The following is a 20,784-nucleotide window of genomic DNA, read 5'->3' as shown; positions in this document are numbered from 1 at the left end:
GCAAGCTTAATCAAACGCGAACCAGTGTTCAGCCAGATAATCTTCACACATGAGGACCACTTTCATGAGTTTTGAAGCGTAAATGCGAGCCCTAGAAGTAAAAAGCTTGTGCTAAGCTAATCCAGAACTACACACAGTGTCGCATAGGCTTCCACGTCACGTCAGCACTCAACCTGGACTGTTGTTGATGTGTGCGCTGCTGTGCACTGATTACCCCGGGCTGAACGGGCTGAACCAGGTGAGGGAAAGAGAATTTCCATGTTCGTCCTTTGAAGTGATGACGTTATTGACGTATAATATCCCGGTCGACTCAACAGTGTAGTCTCATTTAGCCGTTTGCTAGCTAGCCGCCCTTTTAACGGCACATAAAAGCTTAAAAACTCATAAAAGTGGTCTTCATGTGTGAAGATTATCCTACTGAACACTAGTTCGCGTTTGATTAAGCTTGCATTGCCCAGAGACCTTATTAGAAGCATCGCGCCAAAAACCCATTCAAAAATCCCATAGGTGAAAACAGTGAAGAACCAGGAGTGTTAACACGTTCACTGCCACTGACGTATTAATACGTCAAAAAAAATCCAGCGGTTCACTGCCATTGACGTATTAATACGTCAAAAAAAATCAAAAAAAATTTTTTGACGGTGGGATGTGCATCTAACCCTTTTACATCTCTTATATAAGTATTGGACGTGTACAACGTGTACAACCCATTCCACCGACCCACTAAGTGGCGACAAGGAAGGAGGAAGGCAAGCAAAAAGCAGTGTGACGAAGCCATTCTCATGAAAATGGATTGGCGAAAACGCTTTCGTTTTCGCGCTGATTGCTGGCAGTGCGGGATTGCAAATTTGCATAATAGATCACGGATGGAACACACTTTGAAACACGCAGCATAAATATGACCAGAATCGCAAAAGCTTCTCTCAACCAAAACTCCAAGAAGCGAGCGAGTCCATCCAGACTTCCTCAAACAGCGGCCGCGCAGACAGGCACAGCAGCAGCAAAGCAATGAGACTGGTGACGCGAGGTTACAGCAGCAGCAACGAGCTTGTGACACGGCCGCTGCGGCCAAGAGGACACACACGGAGGGAGGAGTTGGAAGCAACTCTCCCTCTCGCTCTCTCCCTCTCTCTCTCTCTCTCTCTCTCTCCCTCCCTCCCTCCCTCCCTCCCTCTCTCTCTCTCTCTCTCTCTCTCTCTCCCTCTCACTAGGATTAAACCTAGTGCGTCTCCCTCCCGAGAGGGAGGGAGAGAGAGAGAGAGGGAGGGAGAGCGAGAGGGAGGGAGAGAGAGAGAGAGAGAGAGAGAGAGGGAGGGAGAGCGAGAGGGAGGGAGAGAGAGAGAGAGAGAGAGCCAAAAATGAATGGTTAAAGTGACTGTTCTATCGAATTTCACAAAAAGCCGTTTATCTCTGAATATTTTTTCTGACGCTGAAACCATGCTGTATTCAACTGCTAATGCTTACATAACTACTAACTCTACAAACTAACTCTTTTAGATAGAGAAAGCACACATTCTATTAGTTCTTTTGAGATATTGTGTGTTCACAAAATCTTAGCAGAAAAGAATCCTCGGGTCTTGAAAGATGAGCCAGAATCCTCAAAAAACCCCTCTGGCAGAAGCTAACTACAGTAAAAAAAAAACGTCTGGCAGTGAATGTGTTAACATGGATGATTTCCGGACTCGTTCCTGCGGCTCTCTATGAGTAACGACTTTGCGATCAGACAACAGGGCCTCCCCAGCCCATTTTTCCAACCGCTCTCTCATTGGTGCTACGACCCGTCACTCATTCAATTTCACCCCCCTAGATGTGCCCTCAAACCCCAGCAGTGGCTGTGAAGTGGCACAGACTCATTCATGTAGTATGAAGCAGGAGCGCAGCGATTCAACGTCAGATTTGAGTCTGGAGAGGGACTATCCATCTACTAATTCCAGGAATGTGTGTGTGTGTGTGTGTGTGTGTGTGTGTGTGTGTGTGTGTGTGTGTGTGTGTGTGTGTGTGTGTGTGTGTGTGTGTGTGCACGCGCGTGCGTGCGTGCGTCTGTCTGTGTGTCCTTCACCTATCTTGAGAAGCGTTCCTCCGATTGGCTTCACACTTGCCAGGTTTGTTGCCGGGGACCCAAGGAAGTGCAGTGTCGGATTTGGTGCAATATGGACGTGCAATATTAACACATTGACTGCCAGCCGTTTTTTTCTTGCTGTAGGTAGCTTCTGCCAAGCTGTTTTTTGAGGATTGTGGCTCATTTTACAAGAGCCGAGGATTCTTTTCTGCTTGGAGTTTGTGAACATACAATATCTCAAAAGTACTAATAGAATGTGTACTTTCTCTGTCTAAAAGAGTTAGTTTGTAGAGTTAGTAGTTATGTAAGCATTAGCAGTTGAATACAGCATGGTTTTAGCGTCAGAAAAAATATTCAGAGATAAACGGCTTTTTGTGAAATTCGATAGAACAGTCACTTTAACCATTCATTTTTGGCTCTCTCTCTCTCTCTCTCCCTCCCCCTCTCGCTCTCTCTCTCTCTCTCTCTCTCTCTCTCCCTTCCCCTCGCTCTCCCTCCCTCTCTCTCTCTCTCTCTCTCTCTCTCCCTCCCTCTCGCTCTCCCTCCCTCTCTCTCTCTCTCCCTCCCTCTCGGGAGGGAGACGCACTAGGTTTAATACTAGTGAGAGGGGGAGAGGGAGAGGGAGAGAGAGAGAGAGAGAGAGAGAGGGAGGGAGGGAGAGAGAGAGAGCGAGAGAGAGAGAGAGAGAGAGGGAGAGAGCGAGAGGGAGAGTTGCTTCAACTCCTCCCTCCGTGGGCGTTCTTCTTGGCTGCAGCGGCCGTCACAGTCTCAGTGCTTTGCTGCTGTCCTGTGCCTGTGGCTGCGCGGCCGCTGTTTGAGGAAGTCGGCATGGACTCGCTCGCTTCTTGGAGTTTTGGTTGAGAGAAGCTTTTGCGATTCTGGTCATATTTATGCTGCGTGTTTCAAAGTGTGTTCCACCTGTAATCTATTATGTAAATTTGCAATCCCGCATCGCCAGCAATCAGCGCGAAAAAGAAAGCGTTTTCCCCCATCCATTTTCATGAGAATGGCTGGGGTGAGAATGGCGTGACAAGTTAAAAAAATGCTTGCCTTCCTCTAGTCAGGAGAGCACTGTTGCCACTTAGTGGGTCGGTGGAATGGGTTGTAAACGTTCGGTGGCTCCAATAATTATATAAGAGATGTAAAAGGGTTAGATGCACATCCCACGGTCAAAAAAAAAAAAATCATTTTTTTGACGACTCAACTCGTCGTTGGCAGTGAACAGCTGGATTGTGTTTGACGACTCAACTCGTTCTTGGCAATTAACGTGTTAAAGGAGCATTTCAGTGTTTTTCAACCTGGACCTTATTTTCATAACTTTTTGTGTCTAAATGACTAATCTGAATTTTCTGTATGGTTTTCTGTTTGTTTTTGATCCAGTGTTGAGCGAGATTGCGGCAGGGGGCATACGTGCACCGTGCATGCATGTGGGTTCACTAAATGAGCTTGTTTTTGCAAAGTACAGGCTCAGATTGTAAGCATATAGAGAGAGAACGGGCACTGCACTAGCCAGGAAAAAGCAGCAGACGACAACAGTGATTTAGATGGCGGGGGTCTTATGTGGGGCATGAGGTCATCGCCTGTCACCACGGCAACCTTGAGGTCGAGGCCCGCCTTCTTGATGACTTCCTGTATGGCCGCGGCACAGGCCAGAGGGTTCACGCCGCCCGCGTTACTGACCACACGGATACCTGGAAGAAGAGACAGAGAGTACGTTTAGATTAGGGGTGCACCGATCGATTGGCAAGCAATCTGTATCAGCCGATTTTGACCTCAAATATGCGATCGGCTGATTGCCGATATTTCGGCTGATTGCAGATATTTTTTTATATAAAAAAAACAAAATGTAAATAAAAAAAAGCCCTATCACTAATCAGGCTTTCCAACGATATAAAATACAATGCCAATTGGTATTATTAAAGGGGAGAAATAATCGACCGAAATAACGTTTCCAAACTTTTTTTGAGGAGTTTATATATCGGTGATCGGTGATCGGTGATCGGTCGATGATCGGTTGGGCAGATATTTCCCATAGGCGATCGGCAATCGGTGATCGGTGGCAAAAAAACGAGATCGGTGCACCCCTAGTTTAGATGCATGCTAACAGTTAGGGATGTCACGATACTAGAAAATGTCGATACTCAATACTATTTTCGATACCACGGGGGGTAAATGAGAACACGAAAAGGCATATAAATAAAGACAGACAGAGGGACAGACACACGCTTCTCCATAATCTCGGGCTGCTAAAACTCATAAAAACTGTACATACACAGCAGGTTAGCCCTGCTCTAGTCATCAGCCTATCACAACACTTTCAAGGTTCAACGTTCAAGGATATTTATTGTCATTCCATAACATGAGACATGGAAGGGAACGAAATACGAACTCAAGGTCCTGGTGGATATATCAACTATACCTAGGATATAATAAAACAAGGCCAGGTCGAAACCTGGCATAGCCCCGGTGCATGGTATCGTCACGCATTTTTTCCAAAGGTGGGTTGTATCATTTTAGATAGTTATTGTCATGCTAATGCCTGTGCAAGTGGTCATTTTTCTGATCAGTTTGTTTTTAAGTACGTATTTGACATATAAAAAGGGATGATTGACAGCTGTGGCAGCCAGTCTCAAGCCATCATCTACAGGCTACAGGCTGTTCACCTTATAGATCTGTTTTAGATAGAGAAGACACTGCTTGGTAAAACAAAAGGAAGACACTGCTTGATCTGTCTACCAGACTGTATCGATGGACCAATAAAAAGGACATTGTTTTGAGAAAGCTGCGCGAAGTTGGTTGGGGACTTAAGTAAGTTCAGAAAATAATGTGTTTTATTAGTTACTCCAGCTACGTTATCGTTTATTTTAATACACAATGGTTTTAATGGAAGCAGACTAGCATTAACCGCTTGTCTGTTTTGCCGGTTTTTGTCGGCTTCATATTACTCTAACCTAACAACCGATAACGATAGCTGGAATAACACAATAATAGACACATATTTTCAGAACTTACCAGGTTTTCCAACTACCTGCATATGCCAGGAAATGTGTTTTATAATGTTAACTCCCGGGTCTAACCATAACATGGGGCCTACACAAGTGTACACAACAACCAGCCAATAGCTAATCGCTAACGCGTTAGCTTACAGACACTGGAGGTTTTATTTTTGGTATTAAAGCAATAAACGTTTTTATATAGATATCTCAGGGAAGTGCTTTGACTGTGGGGATGTTCGTTCAATCTTCACAAGCTCCTCTCTTAGCTGGATATACAGAGAAGAGACCAGGCAGGCTGGCTAACATTGTGTAAAACAGAAGGAACACACTGCTTTATCTGTCTACCAGACTGTATATCGATGGACCGCGTTAGCTAGCTAATTAGCCATGTTAGCTGCCTCAGTAGGTAACGTTAGCCTATAGAGTATTTATCTGACGTTTATGTTAGCTACTCCTCAAACCTGCGGGTGGAAATGGTTTATGCGATGCGATGTATGTTGAAGCAAGACAACGTTTTAATGTACCTTGAATTTGACAAATTACGACGGGTCGTGCTCACGCAGATCTAAGCCTTGGCCATCCTAGGCTCAACGCGAGACTCATCAGTCATTCGGATGAGTCTTGCGTTGAGGCTATGGCCATCTGTATTTTTACAAACGGCGAAATATTCCCATACAGCCAACGTTTTTAGATGGGGGAAAGTTCAGGGGGGTCCTTGCGTTCTCCTGCTTTATCACACACATGATTGTAAACACACAGGGTCCTCTCTACTGTGCGTCTGGCATGCAGCAAGGGGGAGGGGCCGCGTAAGCTGCATTCTGCAAAGCGACCTGGGCACGTTGTTTTGGGGAAACAGCTGATACCCTGAGGAAGGTATGACGGCAAATCTTAGTGGGGCAGCGGCGCCCTCTAGTGGCCGGCCGCCATTTAGTCGGCTGAAAGGGTGCATAATAGTCTTGGCGACATGCGGGAATGTAAGGCCCCTGGTGCATTACCAAGCACCGGGGCCAACAAAATCAGCTAACAGTACTAAAAGGAGAAAAATATAAAAACAACATCGAAACAACATAAAAACATAGTACCTGATGTAAGAGCAAGGGAGACATTTAAGGTGCAATGTGTTGGCTCAACATAGGAGCCACTTAAAGTGCATTTTGTTACGCTCACAGCTGGCGGCATTTAAGGTGCAAAGAATGTGGCAGCAGTTCATTACACGAGCAGCAGTTTAGATATATACATATATAGATATAATACATACTATGTACTATATATAAAAGATCATATATATGTATATAATTGGATACGTGAAAATAAGGTGAAATTATATTATTATTTATTATAATAATTAATTATTATTATATATTATAATATAACGTTATTCAACGTTTGAGCTTGTTGAAGCAACAGATACCCGTCAATAGCCGCTTTCAGACATGCCATGGAACTCGGGAGTTATCTAGAGGGCATCCGGATGGCGGTGTATGTATGAACACATTTTGGTGAGCTATGCGCGCCCCCGCGACCCTCCTACTCTGTGGCTGTGTGACTAGAGTGCTAGGTAGTCACACGGGCGGATTGTTCCCCCTCCCCTCCAGAATGCTGTAAAGTACCTGAGCGAGTGGGAGGAGGCAAGGGAGGCAGCGGAGACATAGACAAGACAGCGTGACAGATTATTATTAAATAAATAGTCGATGTGAATGAGCAAGTGTACAAACATCATGCAGTTTCAGTTTTTCCAAATGAAGCTGGAGCTGCTCCACGTGTCAGCCAACAGGCTACGTGTTGCTTGATTGAAACGCTGGGTTTGATCTATTTCTGCAAAGCTTCACGCAGCACGCCACCTTCGAAATATAGCATTTTTGGACGCGAGGGTCATCCTGCTTCCCAGTATTGGACATCGACAAATAATTGCTTTTATTTTTGAAGGTAAAAACGTCTAGCTTCCTGTATTCTGTATATTTCTAGCAGGATTGATGCATTTTAGGACTGAACTCTCGCCACATCAGACTTGAGGAAATCGATGCATCTGGGCGTGAGTTGTAGGTTTGTTTAATTCCTTAGCGTTATGCGCGAACGTTAGTTGGCAATTATCGCCCATTATGTAGGCTATTTTTAACAACTTGTTATCAGACTCTGCATGTCGTGCTAGTTTGTTGAATGTGATTCACTTTGTGCCATTAAGGCTGTAGCCTAGACTGCTGTCTTCCATGCATGAAGTGCAGCTGTGTGGTCAGTCGTCATGCCACAATTCCCCCCACCGCCGCCCCCTCTCTACTTTACACCCGGAGCTGCTCCACATGTATGAAAGCAACATGCCTCATGTCTGAAAGGTACACTTCACGTATCCCCGGGGTCAGCAACCCTGACCTGACCCGGAGTTCATGTCTGAAAGTGGCTCATCATAGGGAGAGAAAAATCAGTACTGTTTGATTTTTCATTAACTCATTCTCTGCCAGGGTCATTTCGGTCTGTGTGCTCCCAGTGCCAGGATTTTGAGCATATTTCCTGATCTTCCAGGACCCACAGAATATTCTATGCTAGGAATAAAATTACACAACATATCTCACATTAAGCAGAGACTCTATTCTTACCCCTTGTAAAAAACTGAAACTCTACCATGTTTCCTTGTTTAGTTACAAGCAGTGGAAGTTAGCTTGTTTTCACTAAAAATGCCCTCCTTGGGAAGGGAAATATGAGAAAAAGAGGTTTTTAGTGAAGTGACACCGTTTCAAGCAGAACTCTCTTTTGAGCCTTTTATTTTTTGCCTCAGTGACACATCAGACATATACAGTATTTGTTTTCCCAAAAAAATAAAAATAAAAATAAAAAAAAGTTTTTACTGACTTTTACTTCCTGGAACTTATTTACCAGATAGTCCAAGACTGGACGGACCAAATGAACCCTTATGCTCGCTCGCTCGCTCTCTCTCTCTCTCGCTCTCTCTCTCTCTCTCTCTCTCTCTCTCTCTCTCTCTCTCTCTCTCTCTCTCTCTCTCTCTCTCTCTCGAGTCTCACACACACGCACACAGGAATCACAGGCAGCTGCTCAATGGCCGCAAATGCTGCTCAATGCACAAATGGCCGCTCATGATCGTCACTAACGTATCGATCACAATGAAACTACCGGTACATACCTTCTGCACAACGTTGCACAACACAGAGCTAGTCGAGTCGCTAAGTTTACACAGACGGCTGTGTGTGATCATTTCATCTCAAACGCGATACAAAAAATAGGCTACAACAACAAAAGAAACGCCCGCGTCTTCCTCGCCATCCGAGAACTCTGGGTCGGACTCTGTTTCGGACTCTGTTTACTGCTAAATGGGTGACTATACTATAAATACTAAACGTGATTTAGCGGGTTCCTTTCATCAGTTTGACTTGAAACAATGTCACAGGCTGGGAAAGGGTCTGATCTAATGTAAACAAGCAAAACATGAAAGTACGTCCGAGTACGTCCTTGGCACAGAACGCCATTGTTAAAAGTACGTCCGAGTACGTCTTTGGCAGAGAATGAGTTAAGAGAAAGCACTGTTGGTATCGATAAAAAATGCAAATGAGTATTGTATCGGTTTTAATTTTTTTGTATTAATACTTATTGATCCTCTCGATACTTCTTGACAAGTTGACAACCCTACTAACAGTTGTTTGATCTTAACTTGATCAAGGCAATATAGAAACTTGGTATGTTGCACTCAAAACCTGATGTTTTCATGTTGTTTTTCTAGAATAGATGGATGTAAACATTTCTGCAATACTGAACAGAGCGCTGGTACAGAGTTGAGAAGATGCAGGAAAAACAGCTTTGTATCATTATAATGTGGGTGGTACCACATATATGCAGATGAACAATCTATACTGTCCCTCTATGTTGCCTGCACCCAGAGATCCCTGTTCATCTCCCAGCCCAAACTCCGCCTGCCAGCTCGTTAAAGTCGAGCTGAACCCAAAAATGACTTTTCTTTTCTTTTAGTTCAAATACCTGGGTATGCAGTGCACCTATTTAATAATGTATGCAAAAAAAATCTCAAAAATCTAATTTCTTTAGTTTTTCACACTTTTTCACATCAAAAGTTCATTTTTCAAGATTTCATTGATAACAGAAATCTACAGTTTTCTGACATCACCTAGTACTATCAAATTTCTACCCCATTTCAACCAATCATATCACGACATGGCAGCTGTCAATCAAATCTTCATTTCAGGATAATTTTCTCTTCCAAATGAAGTAGAAAATGGCGCCTAGTGCCTGTCATCTGGCAGAATTCCTATCCCATAAACTAACTACTAACTTGGCCAATTGTATGAAACATGAACAAAAAACAAAAACAATAATCTCTAAGAATGCAAAGAAATGTAACTGGCTCGTTAAAACGCGCATTCCAGGAATATCGTATTTACAGAAATAGTGTAAACGGGCTTGGTTGTCAGGGGTCTCCCCTCGGAGATTCCAGGCGGGTGCGCAGCACCCATGCATCGGATTGTCCGCTCGCTCCGCACAAAGCAGCTGGCTGCCTGGTACTCCGCGGATCCCACTCGCGTAGCACGACAACATACTGAATCCCACTCGATTTGGGGGTGGAACACACCATGATTGACCAATGCCAAAGCCAGTCGACAGAATTGTCAAATCAAATCATCGACATGATACTATGACCCGCCTCTCAACTTGTCATCTCAGACAAATTATGTTTTCAGTCTGAAATGGCCTGCGAACGACGAACGGGTTTAGTTGACGAACAGGGTTCAGTTGACGAACGGGTTCAGTTCCACTTTAAAGCTCCCCATGCAACTGACTGGAGGTGCACATACAAAAATGTAAATACAATCTGCAGCTCGAATAATAGCCATGCGATCTGCTCTACTTCCTCGTACCAGTGATGTCACTGGTACGAGGAAGTAGAGCAGATGCTGAAGCCGCGCCCCAGAGACCGAAGCCTTGTTCGGAATGGTTTACTCACTCACTCATTCACACACTCACTATTCCCCATGTGCTGTTTATCACATAGTGAACTATTTAAGGAACGATGAAACAAAGACACTACCTCACTCTTCTTCTCCTTTGGTAAACACGACAGCATTGCATTGTGGTTTATGGGAGAAAACGTAGGGTACATTCGCTGTTCACTAGAAATTGCAGTGCATTGTGGGTAGTTTATAGTGGACTACATAGTAAATCAAATTAACAGTTGAGAATTCGGACACGAGTAAAAAAATAAAATGCCGAACACACTATAGTCCACTATTTCTGTAATATGCACCAGTTTTGAACAGGGCTAGAAGAGAGCATTAAACGTTTTTCACTATGGCTGAATGGTTCTGCTTGGTTGGTCGACACTAGGGCATTCACGACTAGTGAATTTTACTAGTCGACTAGTCGTCCCTAAAGGTAGTCGACTAGTCTTTTTTTTTTTTTTTTTTTTATCTTTAAGGAAGAACATGAGGTATTTACACAACATACATGGACTATCATATCCCATATCCCATATCCCCCACAAAGAACATCAAAACACAACAAAACAAAACAAGAAAACTGCATAAGATACACAATAATCCAAGAACAAACAAGACTATTGGACAAACAACCAAACAAAAACAATGCATTCAGCTCGTATCCTGATAGGCCTAATGACACTGGGGTAAAAAGTTCTTAAAGTCAAACTCTGTATGTGGTTGCCATATTTTGGGGATGTCTAAGAATCTGCCTTTGCTCTTGTAGTAAACGGTATCCAACGTATGGTAGCTTGAGAGTTCATTCCACCAGTGAACTACAGCTGGGGGATTGGATGCTTTCCAATTTAAAGCTATGCATTTCCTAGCTGCCAACAGGGCAAGATCTATGTATTTACTTTGAATGCATTGTTTTTGTTTGGTTGTTTGTCCAATAGTCTTGTTTGTTCTTGGATTATTGTGTATCTTATGCAGTTTTCTTGTTTTGTTTTGTTGTGTTTTGATGTTCTTTGTGGGGGATATGGGATATGATAGTGCATGTATGTCGTGTAAATACCTCATGTTCTTTCTTAAAGATAAAATAAATAAATAGATAAATAAAAACAAAATAAAAAAACAAAAAACAAAAAAACGACTAGTCGACTACTAAGCACAGTGTCGACTAGTGGTTTTACTAGTCGACTAGTCTGTGAATGCCCTAGTCGACACAGGAAGTAATCTAGAGGAAATGTAGAATGTTTATGTTGTCAAGTGAAAACCGTCTATTGCCTTACGCGGTTCGCGGTCTTAAAGGGATACACACACAAATGCTGCATCAGGTATCAATGGGTTAAGCAGATGAACCCCAGCGCCCCACTCACCTTTCTTCTGGATGTCATTAATGAACGGAGCCAGAGCTGCTTGGACAAAGTCTGGAGCGTAGCCCATATTCTGCAGGAGGAGAGGACCAGGCTAATTAACAGAGTGAATAATAAGCATCACACTGATTCACCATGTAAAGTAACAGTTTACATGCAACATCTTTAAAGAGTACATTTGTATGTGATTTTTGATTTTATTTTATTTATAAGCCATATGATGCGAGCACCTGGCCCCCCTGGCATTTTCACATGATCTAATCTGGCCCCCATTCAAAAAAGTTTGGACACCCCTGGGTTAGGTGAACGGAAAAATCTCAAAGTGAACTTGCTTGATTAACCAATATACTGCCTGGAGGGACACAGATGGTATATTTTGAGAGACAAGCTGAGGGCCCTCTAAAATCGCAGACTTGGGACATGGCCGCTTTACAGCATGTGCGCCTGATTCCATCCTTCACTCCCAAATACATCCTAACATGCTTATATTTATCTTTAGACCAAGGTGCAATATCACAGTCAGTAGAGCTGCAACCATTAATCGATTACGTGTCAACTATTAAATTAGGCGCCAAATATTTTGATAATCGATGAATTGGATTGAGTAATGTTTTAAGAAGAAGAAAGGAGTCACAATTCTCTGATTCCAGCTTCTTAAAGGTGCATATTTTCTGCTTTCTTTACTCCTCTATGACAGTCAAATTAATCTCTTTGGGTTGTGGACAAAACAAAGATTTGAGGACGTCATCTTGGGCTTTGGGAAACACTGAATGACATTTTTCACCATTTTCTCACAATTTATAGACAAAACAACGAATCGATTAATCAAGAAAATAATCGACAGATTAATCGACAATGTTTAATCATTAGCTGCAGCCCAAAGTTAGACAACAGGACACACACGCACACACACACACACACACCCGTGCGCGCACACCCAAACACACGCACGCACACACACACACACACACACACACACACACCCGTGCGCGCACACCCAAACACACACACACACACACACAGGTGTAACTCACAGGCATCTTGGTCTTGGCCGCGGTGAGCAGAGACATGGTGATCTCACTGAGGTAGTCAAACACCAGGAAGTCCAGCTTCCCACTGTAGATCAACTGGGGCACTACACACACACAGACACACACACGCACACATGCACACGCACACGCACACGCACACACACACACACGCTCACACACACACACACATACACACATACACACGCTCACACACATACACACACACACACACACACACACACACACACACACACACACACACAGACAGCTGAAAGCATTGAAGGTTAAAATACATAGATTCAGGGCAGAGCACTGCTGGGGTTGTTCTTCATTGTTTATTAAAAGGATCCCCATTAGCTGCCACCTAGATGACAGCTAGTCTATGAGGTCCAAGAAAACACACATTACATGACACACAATAATTAAAATAAAATAAAACACAAAGGAAAAGAAGAGAAGAAAGAATAACAAGCAAATATATGCTATGACAGACAATAGCTAGCCTAGGTAAACCCAGCCACCACGTGACCTGCTCTCTCAGTTCCCAGTCACTAGCGTCTAGACTCCGGGCCATTCACAACGATTTCTGGGGCGATTGAAAGACCCGCGCAGACCCGCAGCCACCCCGCAGCCAATGAGTGACGGCGTGACTGCCAACATCAGTCCTGCCGTGATCGGCCAATCAGAGAGTGCGTCTTTGTCAATGACGTGTAACAGCTGCAGCGGCTTAGCACTACCTAGCCGTTAGCATTTGGCCTCTCTAAAGCATAGCTCCCGAGCTAGCTACTAGCTGGCTAGCTATATGGCTATGCAACTACGTGAGGAAATTCAAGTGAAAACAGCTGTTGAGGTTGAGGTCTGTTGATCAAAATAACACCTAGCGTTATCGAAATCGGATTTTAGCGGACCATACAAGCCAGGGCTTCAGAGCTGATCACCTGGACACATTTTATGGCAAAATTATCTGATAAACTTGTCTGTGCTGCTCTGTGGTGATCAGCTAATGTCTTCATAGCATTGTGATTATGATTTAATGCATTATGGAAGATAAACGCTGGTTTAACATAATTAAAATAATTCCCTACCAAACATGTAAAGTGACGCTTCTGGGCAGTAGACCATTTGGGCATAACATTATGTAATGTGACATGAGATCACCACATTTCAATAAATATAACGTTTTTGCACATTTGAATGCTGCTGGTCGTTTGTTTAATGCTGTATATATTGGATATTTAAAGCTGATACACTTTACACAATCAAATCTAACTTATTCACAGCAATACACAGTCCAGTAGTACAGTGGGCTAATTGTTTGAATTATATCGAAATATATTTGCATGGTGTAGCATGTAATGCAGATAATGTAGCTAGATACTCTGACACAGAAAGGCAGACAAGCTAGCAGCAGGGATCTTGTCACACTGATTCCAGATAAACTCCTCTGTCTAGCCAGCTATACAATATTGATCAAAATAACACCTATATCGAAATCGGATTTTAGCGGACCATACAAGCCGGGGGGGCTTCAGAGCTGATCACCTGGACACATTTTACGGCGAAATTATCTGATAAACTTGTCTGTGCAGCTCTGTGGTGATCAGCTAATGTCTTCGCATTGTGATTATGATTTAATGCATTATGGAAGATAAACGCTGGAAGGCTGGGTAGCATTAGCTGACGTCATCCAGGCTACAGTAACATTAGGCTTTATAAGCATTCATTGATTGAAGCAGAGTGCTGGTCGGTTAAGTTTCTCTGTAGTCATGTCCTCCTCTGCTCCAATCTTCGTTCGTAGTTTCTTCTGTCTCTCGTCCAGCAGCTGAAGATGTCATCATTATCCACGTTATTGATTATTATTTATAAAAAAAATCTCGTGTAAATATTTTGTGAACGCACCAATAGTTAGAGAAGGAAACCTCTCTTTGCATTTTATTTTTTAATAAAAGTAGGCTACTTGTGATATCTCACGTGGTCGATCATCATTGCAAATTTATGTGAACAGCTAGGTTTAATGACAAATATGGAATATCACCCAAGGAAATACCACGGTTTAATGCCAACAGATAAACCATACAGATTTGTTGTAATTGTGAACACATAAGGGAGCAAAGACATGGTTTTCAAGCATAACACAATGTACAACTTTTATTCAAAGACAGGATTGAAAAATATAGGTCACTTGTATTCACTTCAGTAATGTCAGGTCTCAGTCGCATTCACGCTAACCTCTTAACTTCTAGCTAGGTCAAACACACCTTAACGTTATGAGTGTGGCCGTTTTGGATTAACATTAAGTCCACGATCAAGTCTAGCATTTCGGTATATTCCTACCTCTTAACATCTAGCTAGCTAGGTTGGATCTGGAATATGATATCGGCTTGATACATTTGATTGTAGCTACTCATACAGCCGTGTGGAGCTTATCTAGCTAGGTTGCATCTGGAATATGATATCAAGCCAGTAATGTAGCTAGCTAGCGTTAAATAGGTTTATCTGTAACCACGCTGAAATGTGAGGGCATTAACGTTAATATTTCTAGCTAGGTCAAACACACCTTAACGTTATGAGTGTGGCCGTTTTGGATTAACATTAAGTCCACGATCAAGTCTAGCATTTCGGTATATTCCTACCTCTTAACATCTAGCTAGCTAGGTTGGATCTGGAATATGATATCGGCTTGATACATTTGATTGTAGCTACTCATACAGCCGTGTGGAGCTTATCTAGTTAGGTTGCATCTGGAATTTGATATCAAGCCAGTAATGTAGCTAGCTAGCGTTAAATAGGTTTATCTGTAACCACGCTGAAATGTGAGGGCATTAACGTTAATATTTCTAGCTAGGTCAAACACACCTTAACGTTATGAGTGTGGCCGTTTTGGATTAACATTAAGTCCACGATCAAGTCTAGCATTTCCGTATATTCCTACCTCTTAACATCTAGCTAGCTAGGTTGGATCTGGAATATGATATCGGCTTGATACATTTGATTGTAGCTACTCATACAGCCGTGTGGAGCTTATCTAGCTAGGTTGCATCTGGAATATGATATCAAGCCAGTAATGTAGCTAGCTAGCGTTAAATAGGTTTATCTGTAACCACGCTGAAATGTGAGGGCATTAACGTTAATATTTCTAGCTAGGTCAAACACACCTTAACGTTATGAGTGTGGCCGTTTTGGATTCACATTAAGTCCACGATCAAGTCTAGCATTTCGGTATATTCCTACCTCTTAACATCTAGCTAGCTAGGTTGGATCTGGAATATGATATCAAGGCTTGATACATTTGATTGTAGCTACTCATACAGCCGTGTGGAGCTTATCTAGCTAGGTTGCATCTGGAATATGATATCAAGCCAGTAATGTCAGGTCTCAGTCGCATTCACGCTAACCTCTTAACGTCTAGCTATAGCTAGGTTACATCTGGATTATGTATAATATACAGTATAATACTACGCTCACTACGTCATGACATTCACATTAACGCCTCCAAAAATCTACTGTAGCTAGCTAGCGTTAAATAGGTTTATCTGTAACCACGCTGAAATGTGAGGGCATTAACGTTAATATTTCAATTAGGTCAAACACACCTTACCGTTATGACTGCGGCCGTTTTTGATTAACATTAGCGTTAAGTCCATGATCAAATCTAGCATTTCGGTATATTCAGTGTGTGTGTGTGAAAAGGATGTTAGCATGCTAGCATTATTAGCACAGAATGTATACAGTCCATGGTACAACGTTAGGCCTTCAAGTCCTGAGGCGAACAGCACTGGAGGATGAAGTCTGCAGTCTGGCATTCAGTGTCCAGCATAACAAGCACGCCTGTTTCCTCATCAGGTTGGCAGCAGCTGTATAGATGATGACTGTTCTTCACAGCCACAAATATCTCTCCAGATCTGCGGCCATCTGCGTGTAGACAGTTGTCCTGTTCCTCTTTCATTCCCTGACCACCGTCACGCGATGTTCTCTCTTCTTGTAGCTGGTTGTAACCATTTGCGTGCTAGCAGTACTGAAATGAAAAGTGTTAGCTCGCTTGCTAACAACAAAGGTCGCAGAGCGATGACGCCATCTGCTGCACTGCGCATGTGCTCTGTGCACAAAGCTGGTTGGATGACGGTTGCGTAATGGAGCGGTCTATCGGGGGGGGGCCAACAACCGCATGAAATCGTTTAGCACAGGCGGGGGGACCAGACCATAGTGACTGAGAACAGGTCTGAGAGCAGGTCACGTGGGGGATGGGTTTACCCAGGCTAGACAATAGCATGGTCAGCTAGCTCTCTAGCTGATATATACTATGACAGACAATAGCATATATCAGCTAGCTCTCTAGCTGATATATGCTATGACAGACAATAGCATGGTCAGCTAGCTCTCTAGCTGATATATACTATGACAGACAATAGCATGGTCAGCTAGCTCTCTAGCTGATATATACTATGACAGACAATAGCATGGTCAGCTAGCTCTCTAGCTGATATATGCTATGACAGACAATAGCATGGTCAGCTAGCTCTCTAGCTGATATATACTATGACAGACAATAGCATGGTCAGCTAGCTCTCTAGCTGATATATGCTATGACAGACAATAGCATGGTCAGCTAGCTCTCTAGCTGATATATGCTATGACAGACAATAGCATGTTCAGCTAGCTCTCTAGCTGATATATGCTATGACAGACAATAGCATGGTCAGCTAGCTCTCTAGCTGATATATACTATGACAGACAATAGCATGGTCAGCTAGCTCTCTAGCTGATATATACTATGACAGACAATAGCATGGTCAGCTAGCTCTCTAGCGGATATATGCTATGACAGACAATAGCATGGTCAGCTAGCTCTCTAGCTGATATATACTATGACAGACAATAGCATGGTCAGCTAGCTCTCTAGCTGATATATGCTATGACAGACAATAGCATGGTCAGCTAGCTCTCTAGCTGATATATGCTATGACAGACAATAGCATGGTCAGCTAGCTCTCTAGCTGATATATACTATGACAGACAATAGCATGGTCAGCTAGCTCTCTAGCTGATATATGCTATGACAGACAATAGCATGGTCAGCTAGCTCTCTAGCTGATATATGCTATGACAGACAATAGCATGTTCAGCTAGCTCTCTAGCTGATATATGCTATGACAGACAATAGCATGGTCAGCTAGCTCTCTAGCTGGCCAACAGCCCAAATAATATATGGTCCATACAACTCTATGCTTTAGAAAACAAACATAGAAAGGAAAAGTGATGTGACAAACATCAGTGTGTGTGTGTGTGTGTGTGTGTGTGTGTGTGTGTGTGTGTGTGTTAGGGCATTCACAGACTAGTCGACTAGTCGACTAGTAAAACCACTAGTCGACACTGTGCTTAGTAGTCGACTAGTCGTTTAAAAATATCGTTTAGAAATATTGACTGATGAAGTCTAGGATACATTTTCTTTTCCTAATTATACAGTATGTAGCATGTTGGAATGAAACCCTTCATATAGACTCACAGTAAGTGGTAACACTTTCTAATAACGTTCAGTCATAAGTCATTAACCTTTAGTTAATGATGAACTAATCACTTACAAAACATGAATATACATTTGTAGATGATTAATAAATGTTATGTTAACATAGTAAATGATGTGTAAATAATTTACAATTAATTTACAAGGCTTTCTGCATCCCCTAATCTAAAGTGTAAACCATTCATCACACATAAATGTGCCTCAAGTATGGCCTCAGTAAACACTTTCCTAATGTGTTTATGGTCTCTCAATTACTAGTTTGAGACCATGTTGTATTTGCAGACTATGTTTTGGGGCGTGATTGACAGGTGGCTTGTCCACTGATCACACAGCTCACCGATGACGGACCAATAGCAGGCCGTGCTCTGTGAGGAACCGCTGGACTTGTGTCGAGATGCAAGATGGCAATGGCCAAAATGCCATAATATGTGAGGCGTCAAAAAACACAAGTCCACAGACCAATGGGTCGCTCCCTGCAGGCAGCCCATTCGAAAGAATGCAGGTTCAAGTGCACTTCCACATTGGCTTCAATTTTGACAGAGCTACCCCCTTGTATGTAACACATTTATGTGTGATGAATGGTTTACACTTTAGATTAGGGGATGCAGAAAGCCTTGTAAATGAATTGTAAATGATTTACACATCATTTATAACAGGTGAGGAACACTTTATTTACTAAAAGTTTATAGATGACTTACAACGCATTTGTGATATATTAACATTAGCATTTATGAATCATTTACAAATGTATATTGATGTTTTGTAAGTGATTAGTTCATCATTAACTAAAGGCTTATAAATGACTTACGACTGAACGTTATTATAAAGTGTTACCGACTTCAGCATCATTTAATTTACAAGAGGTTCACACATTAGCGAATGTAGAAGAATGGCTGTTTTGATGGTTCTCTCTACCTACAATGCAGATAGCCAAACTGCTGGACAACATCATACAATAGGGATGCACGTCCCAATATATCGGCAATCATATCGGTATCGGCCGATGTTAGTCATTTTTTAACATATCGGCATCGCTCTGATGTTACAGTGTTAATATCGGTTATCGGTATCAGCCAAAATTGCCACATTGAGAGGAAACAATGCGGTGAATCTATGATTTATGGGCTTTTCCACATGTTTTGGAAATAAAGAAATGCATTACTTTTTCAAATTCACTGTTTACATCATGTGTTTTTCCATACGTACAAAATTTGATGATCATGGAAAGTTTTTTTTTAAATACAAATCGGCAAGTATCGGCTACCGGCCGATATTAACATTGCTGTTATCAGCAATATTAATATCGGTTATCGATATCGGCCAAAATTGTCATATCGGTGCATCCCTAAATAACAATATTGTCAGATTTGTGTGTGAGAGACAGAATCTCATCAAATGGGGGTCCTAATGTGGACTAAATCAGGGGTCCTAATGTGACTAAATCAGGGGTCCTTGATGTGAAAAAGGTTGTGAATCACTGAAATAAATAAATAAAAAAGTCAGCTATTTAAGCTGACTCAGGGGTGGGCAAAAAAATATTCCAGAGTGCGATACTGACTTACATGAAGTAACCCAAGGGCCACACATTGATACTGACTTACATAAAGTAACCCAAGGGCCACACATTGGACATTGGGAGTCTCTCTATTTTTAACCCTCTCTCCCACTGTGATTGGTAATTTCTCTAGTTAATCTCCTGATATCATAGTGATACAAATCAAATGGCTGTAGCGGATGAGATTTATTAACATAATACTGTCTTTTATTGACTTTTTGGGGGTTGTTTTGTTTTCCTTTGAGGACATTGGGGGGTGGATTGAGATGGTCCAGGGCCGGGGCATTTTGCTCATGTATGATTGGCTAGAGTGCCAGGATCTGATTCCCCCACTGCCACATCCAGTGAACATAGGGTTTATTCCAGTTGGGATTTAATTAGCCGTGACTTTTGCTCCAGTTAGCAGACAGCTAGCAGCCATACAGGTTGAGTGACAGCAATATATTTTGGCTGTACTACCTGCTGCTATCACTGCCCACCCAAGTCACCCATTTTGTGTCTAAAAGGCAGGAAGTAACAGGTGCAAGCAAAACAGTTGGGTTTCCAACTTTCCGATCCGTTACTGCTTGCACCTGTGTTCTTCCTGCATTTTAGACACAAAATGGTTCAATTGGGTGGGAAGTGAAAAAGGCTAATGTTGTCAACAGCACTTTAAGTTGATCAATACAGATTTGTCCACTTTTATGTCCATCTTGAAACATATATCTCTAGCTAAGCATCATGTGGAGTGTAACTATGTGCTAAATGTTTTTGCAGCTATGTATGTTACAGCCTAGGCAGCTAAAATGCTACAAGCTTGAGCTCAAGCCAGTTTGTGTGAGTTTACCTGAAGTGGCGGTGTCGCCCCAGAAGCCAGAGGCACAGCCGATCCGCACTGTGTTCTTCACAGCAGAGGTCGTGTAAGCTTTGAGCGTGTTGGTGTTTTGGCATGTTGACAGCAGCTTGACAGGCGAGTTACAGTGCAAAAACCTCCAGTTACATAACGAGGTTGCGGACGTGTTCAAGTTATTTCCGTGCGAGAGCCGTCGGAAAGCCGCCGTGTGCGCGACACGGAATACATGTGGAAAATGTGACATTTGTAAATGAATGTGTGTACGCTGCGAAGCAGTGAGAAAGTTGACTCCTCTCCCCCCAGAGGTGCAAGGTACACTGGTCCGTCGATGAAAACAGTCCGACAGGAAACACGGGACGGAACCTTTGTCCTACGCCTGGGTTGCGTGTCTCCGTGAATTTAACAACGATTTCTCACAATTCCACTCCCGGTTTAATGATTTTGCCTTCAAAATAAAAGCACGATAAAGTTCGGTTTTTCCAA

General features: G+C 42.7%; 2 protein-coding genes across 2 annotated transcripts in view; both read right to left on the bottom strand.

Annotated features, from left to right (window-relative positions):
• LOC310780208 (protein NLRC3-like) overlaps window positions 1-20,784 on the bottom strand; it is a 200,205-nt gene that overhangs the window by 65,612 nt on the left and 113,809 nt on the right. The gene's annotated exons all lie outside the window — the stretch shown is intronic.
• On the bottom strand, window positions 3,527-20,598 carry LOC310779434 (uncharacterized protein; the record flags this gene model as incomplete). Its single annotated transcript, XM_083639967.1, has 4 exons — window positions 20,296-20,598; window positions 12,397-12,497; window positions 11,366-11,435; window positions 3,527-3,750 (listed from the first exon to the last, which is right to left on the bottom strand). The coding sequence occupies exons 1-4, from the start codon at window positions 20,543-20,545 to the stop codon at window positions 3,527-3,529; spliced, it is 645 nt and encodes a 214-aa protein (XP_083496093.1). The 5' UTR covers window positions 20,546-20,598.

This window comes from Poromitra crassiceps (assembly GCF_964638095.1).
Source record: "Poromitra crassiceps genome assembly, chromosome: 7".
Taxonomy (NCBI): domain Eukaryota; kingdom Metazoa; phylum Chordata; class Actinopteri; order Beryciformes; family Melamphaidae; genus Poromitra; species Poromitra crassiceps.
Note: the sequence above shows the minus strand (reverse complement) of the source record. Positions and strands in the feature narration are given on the sequence as shown.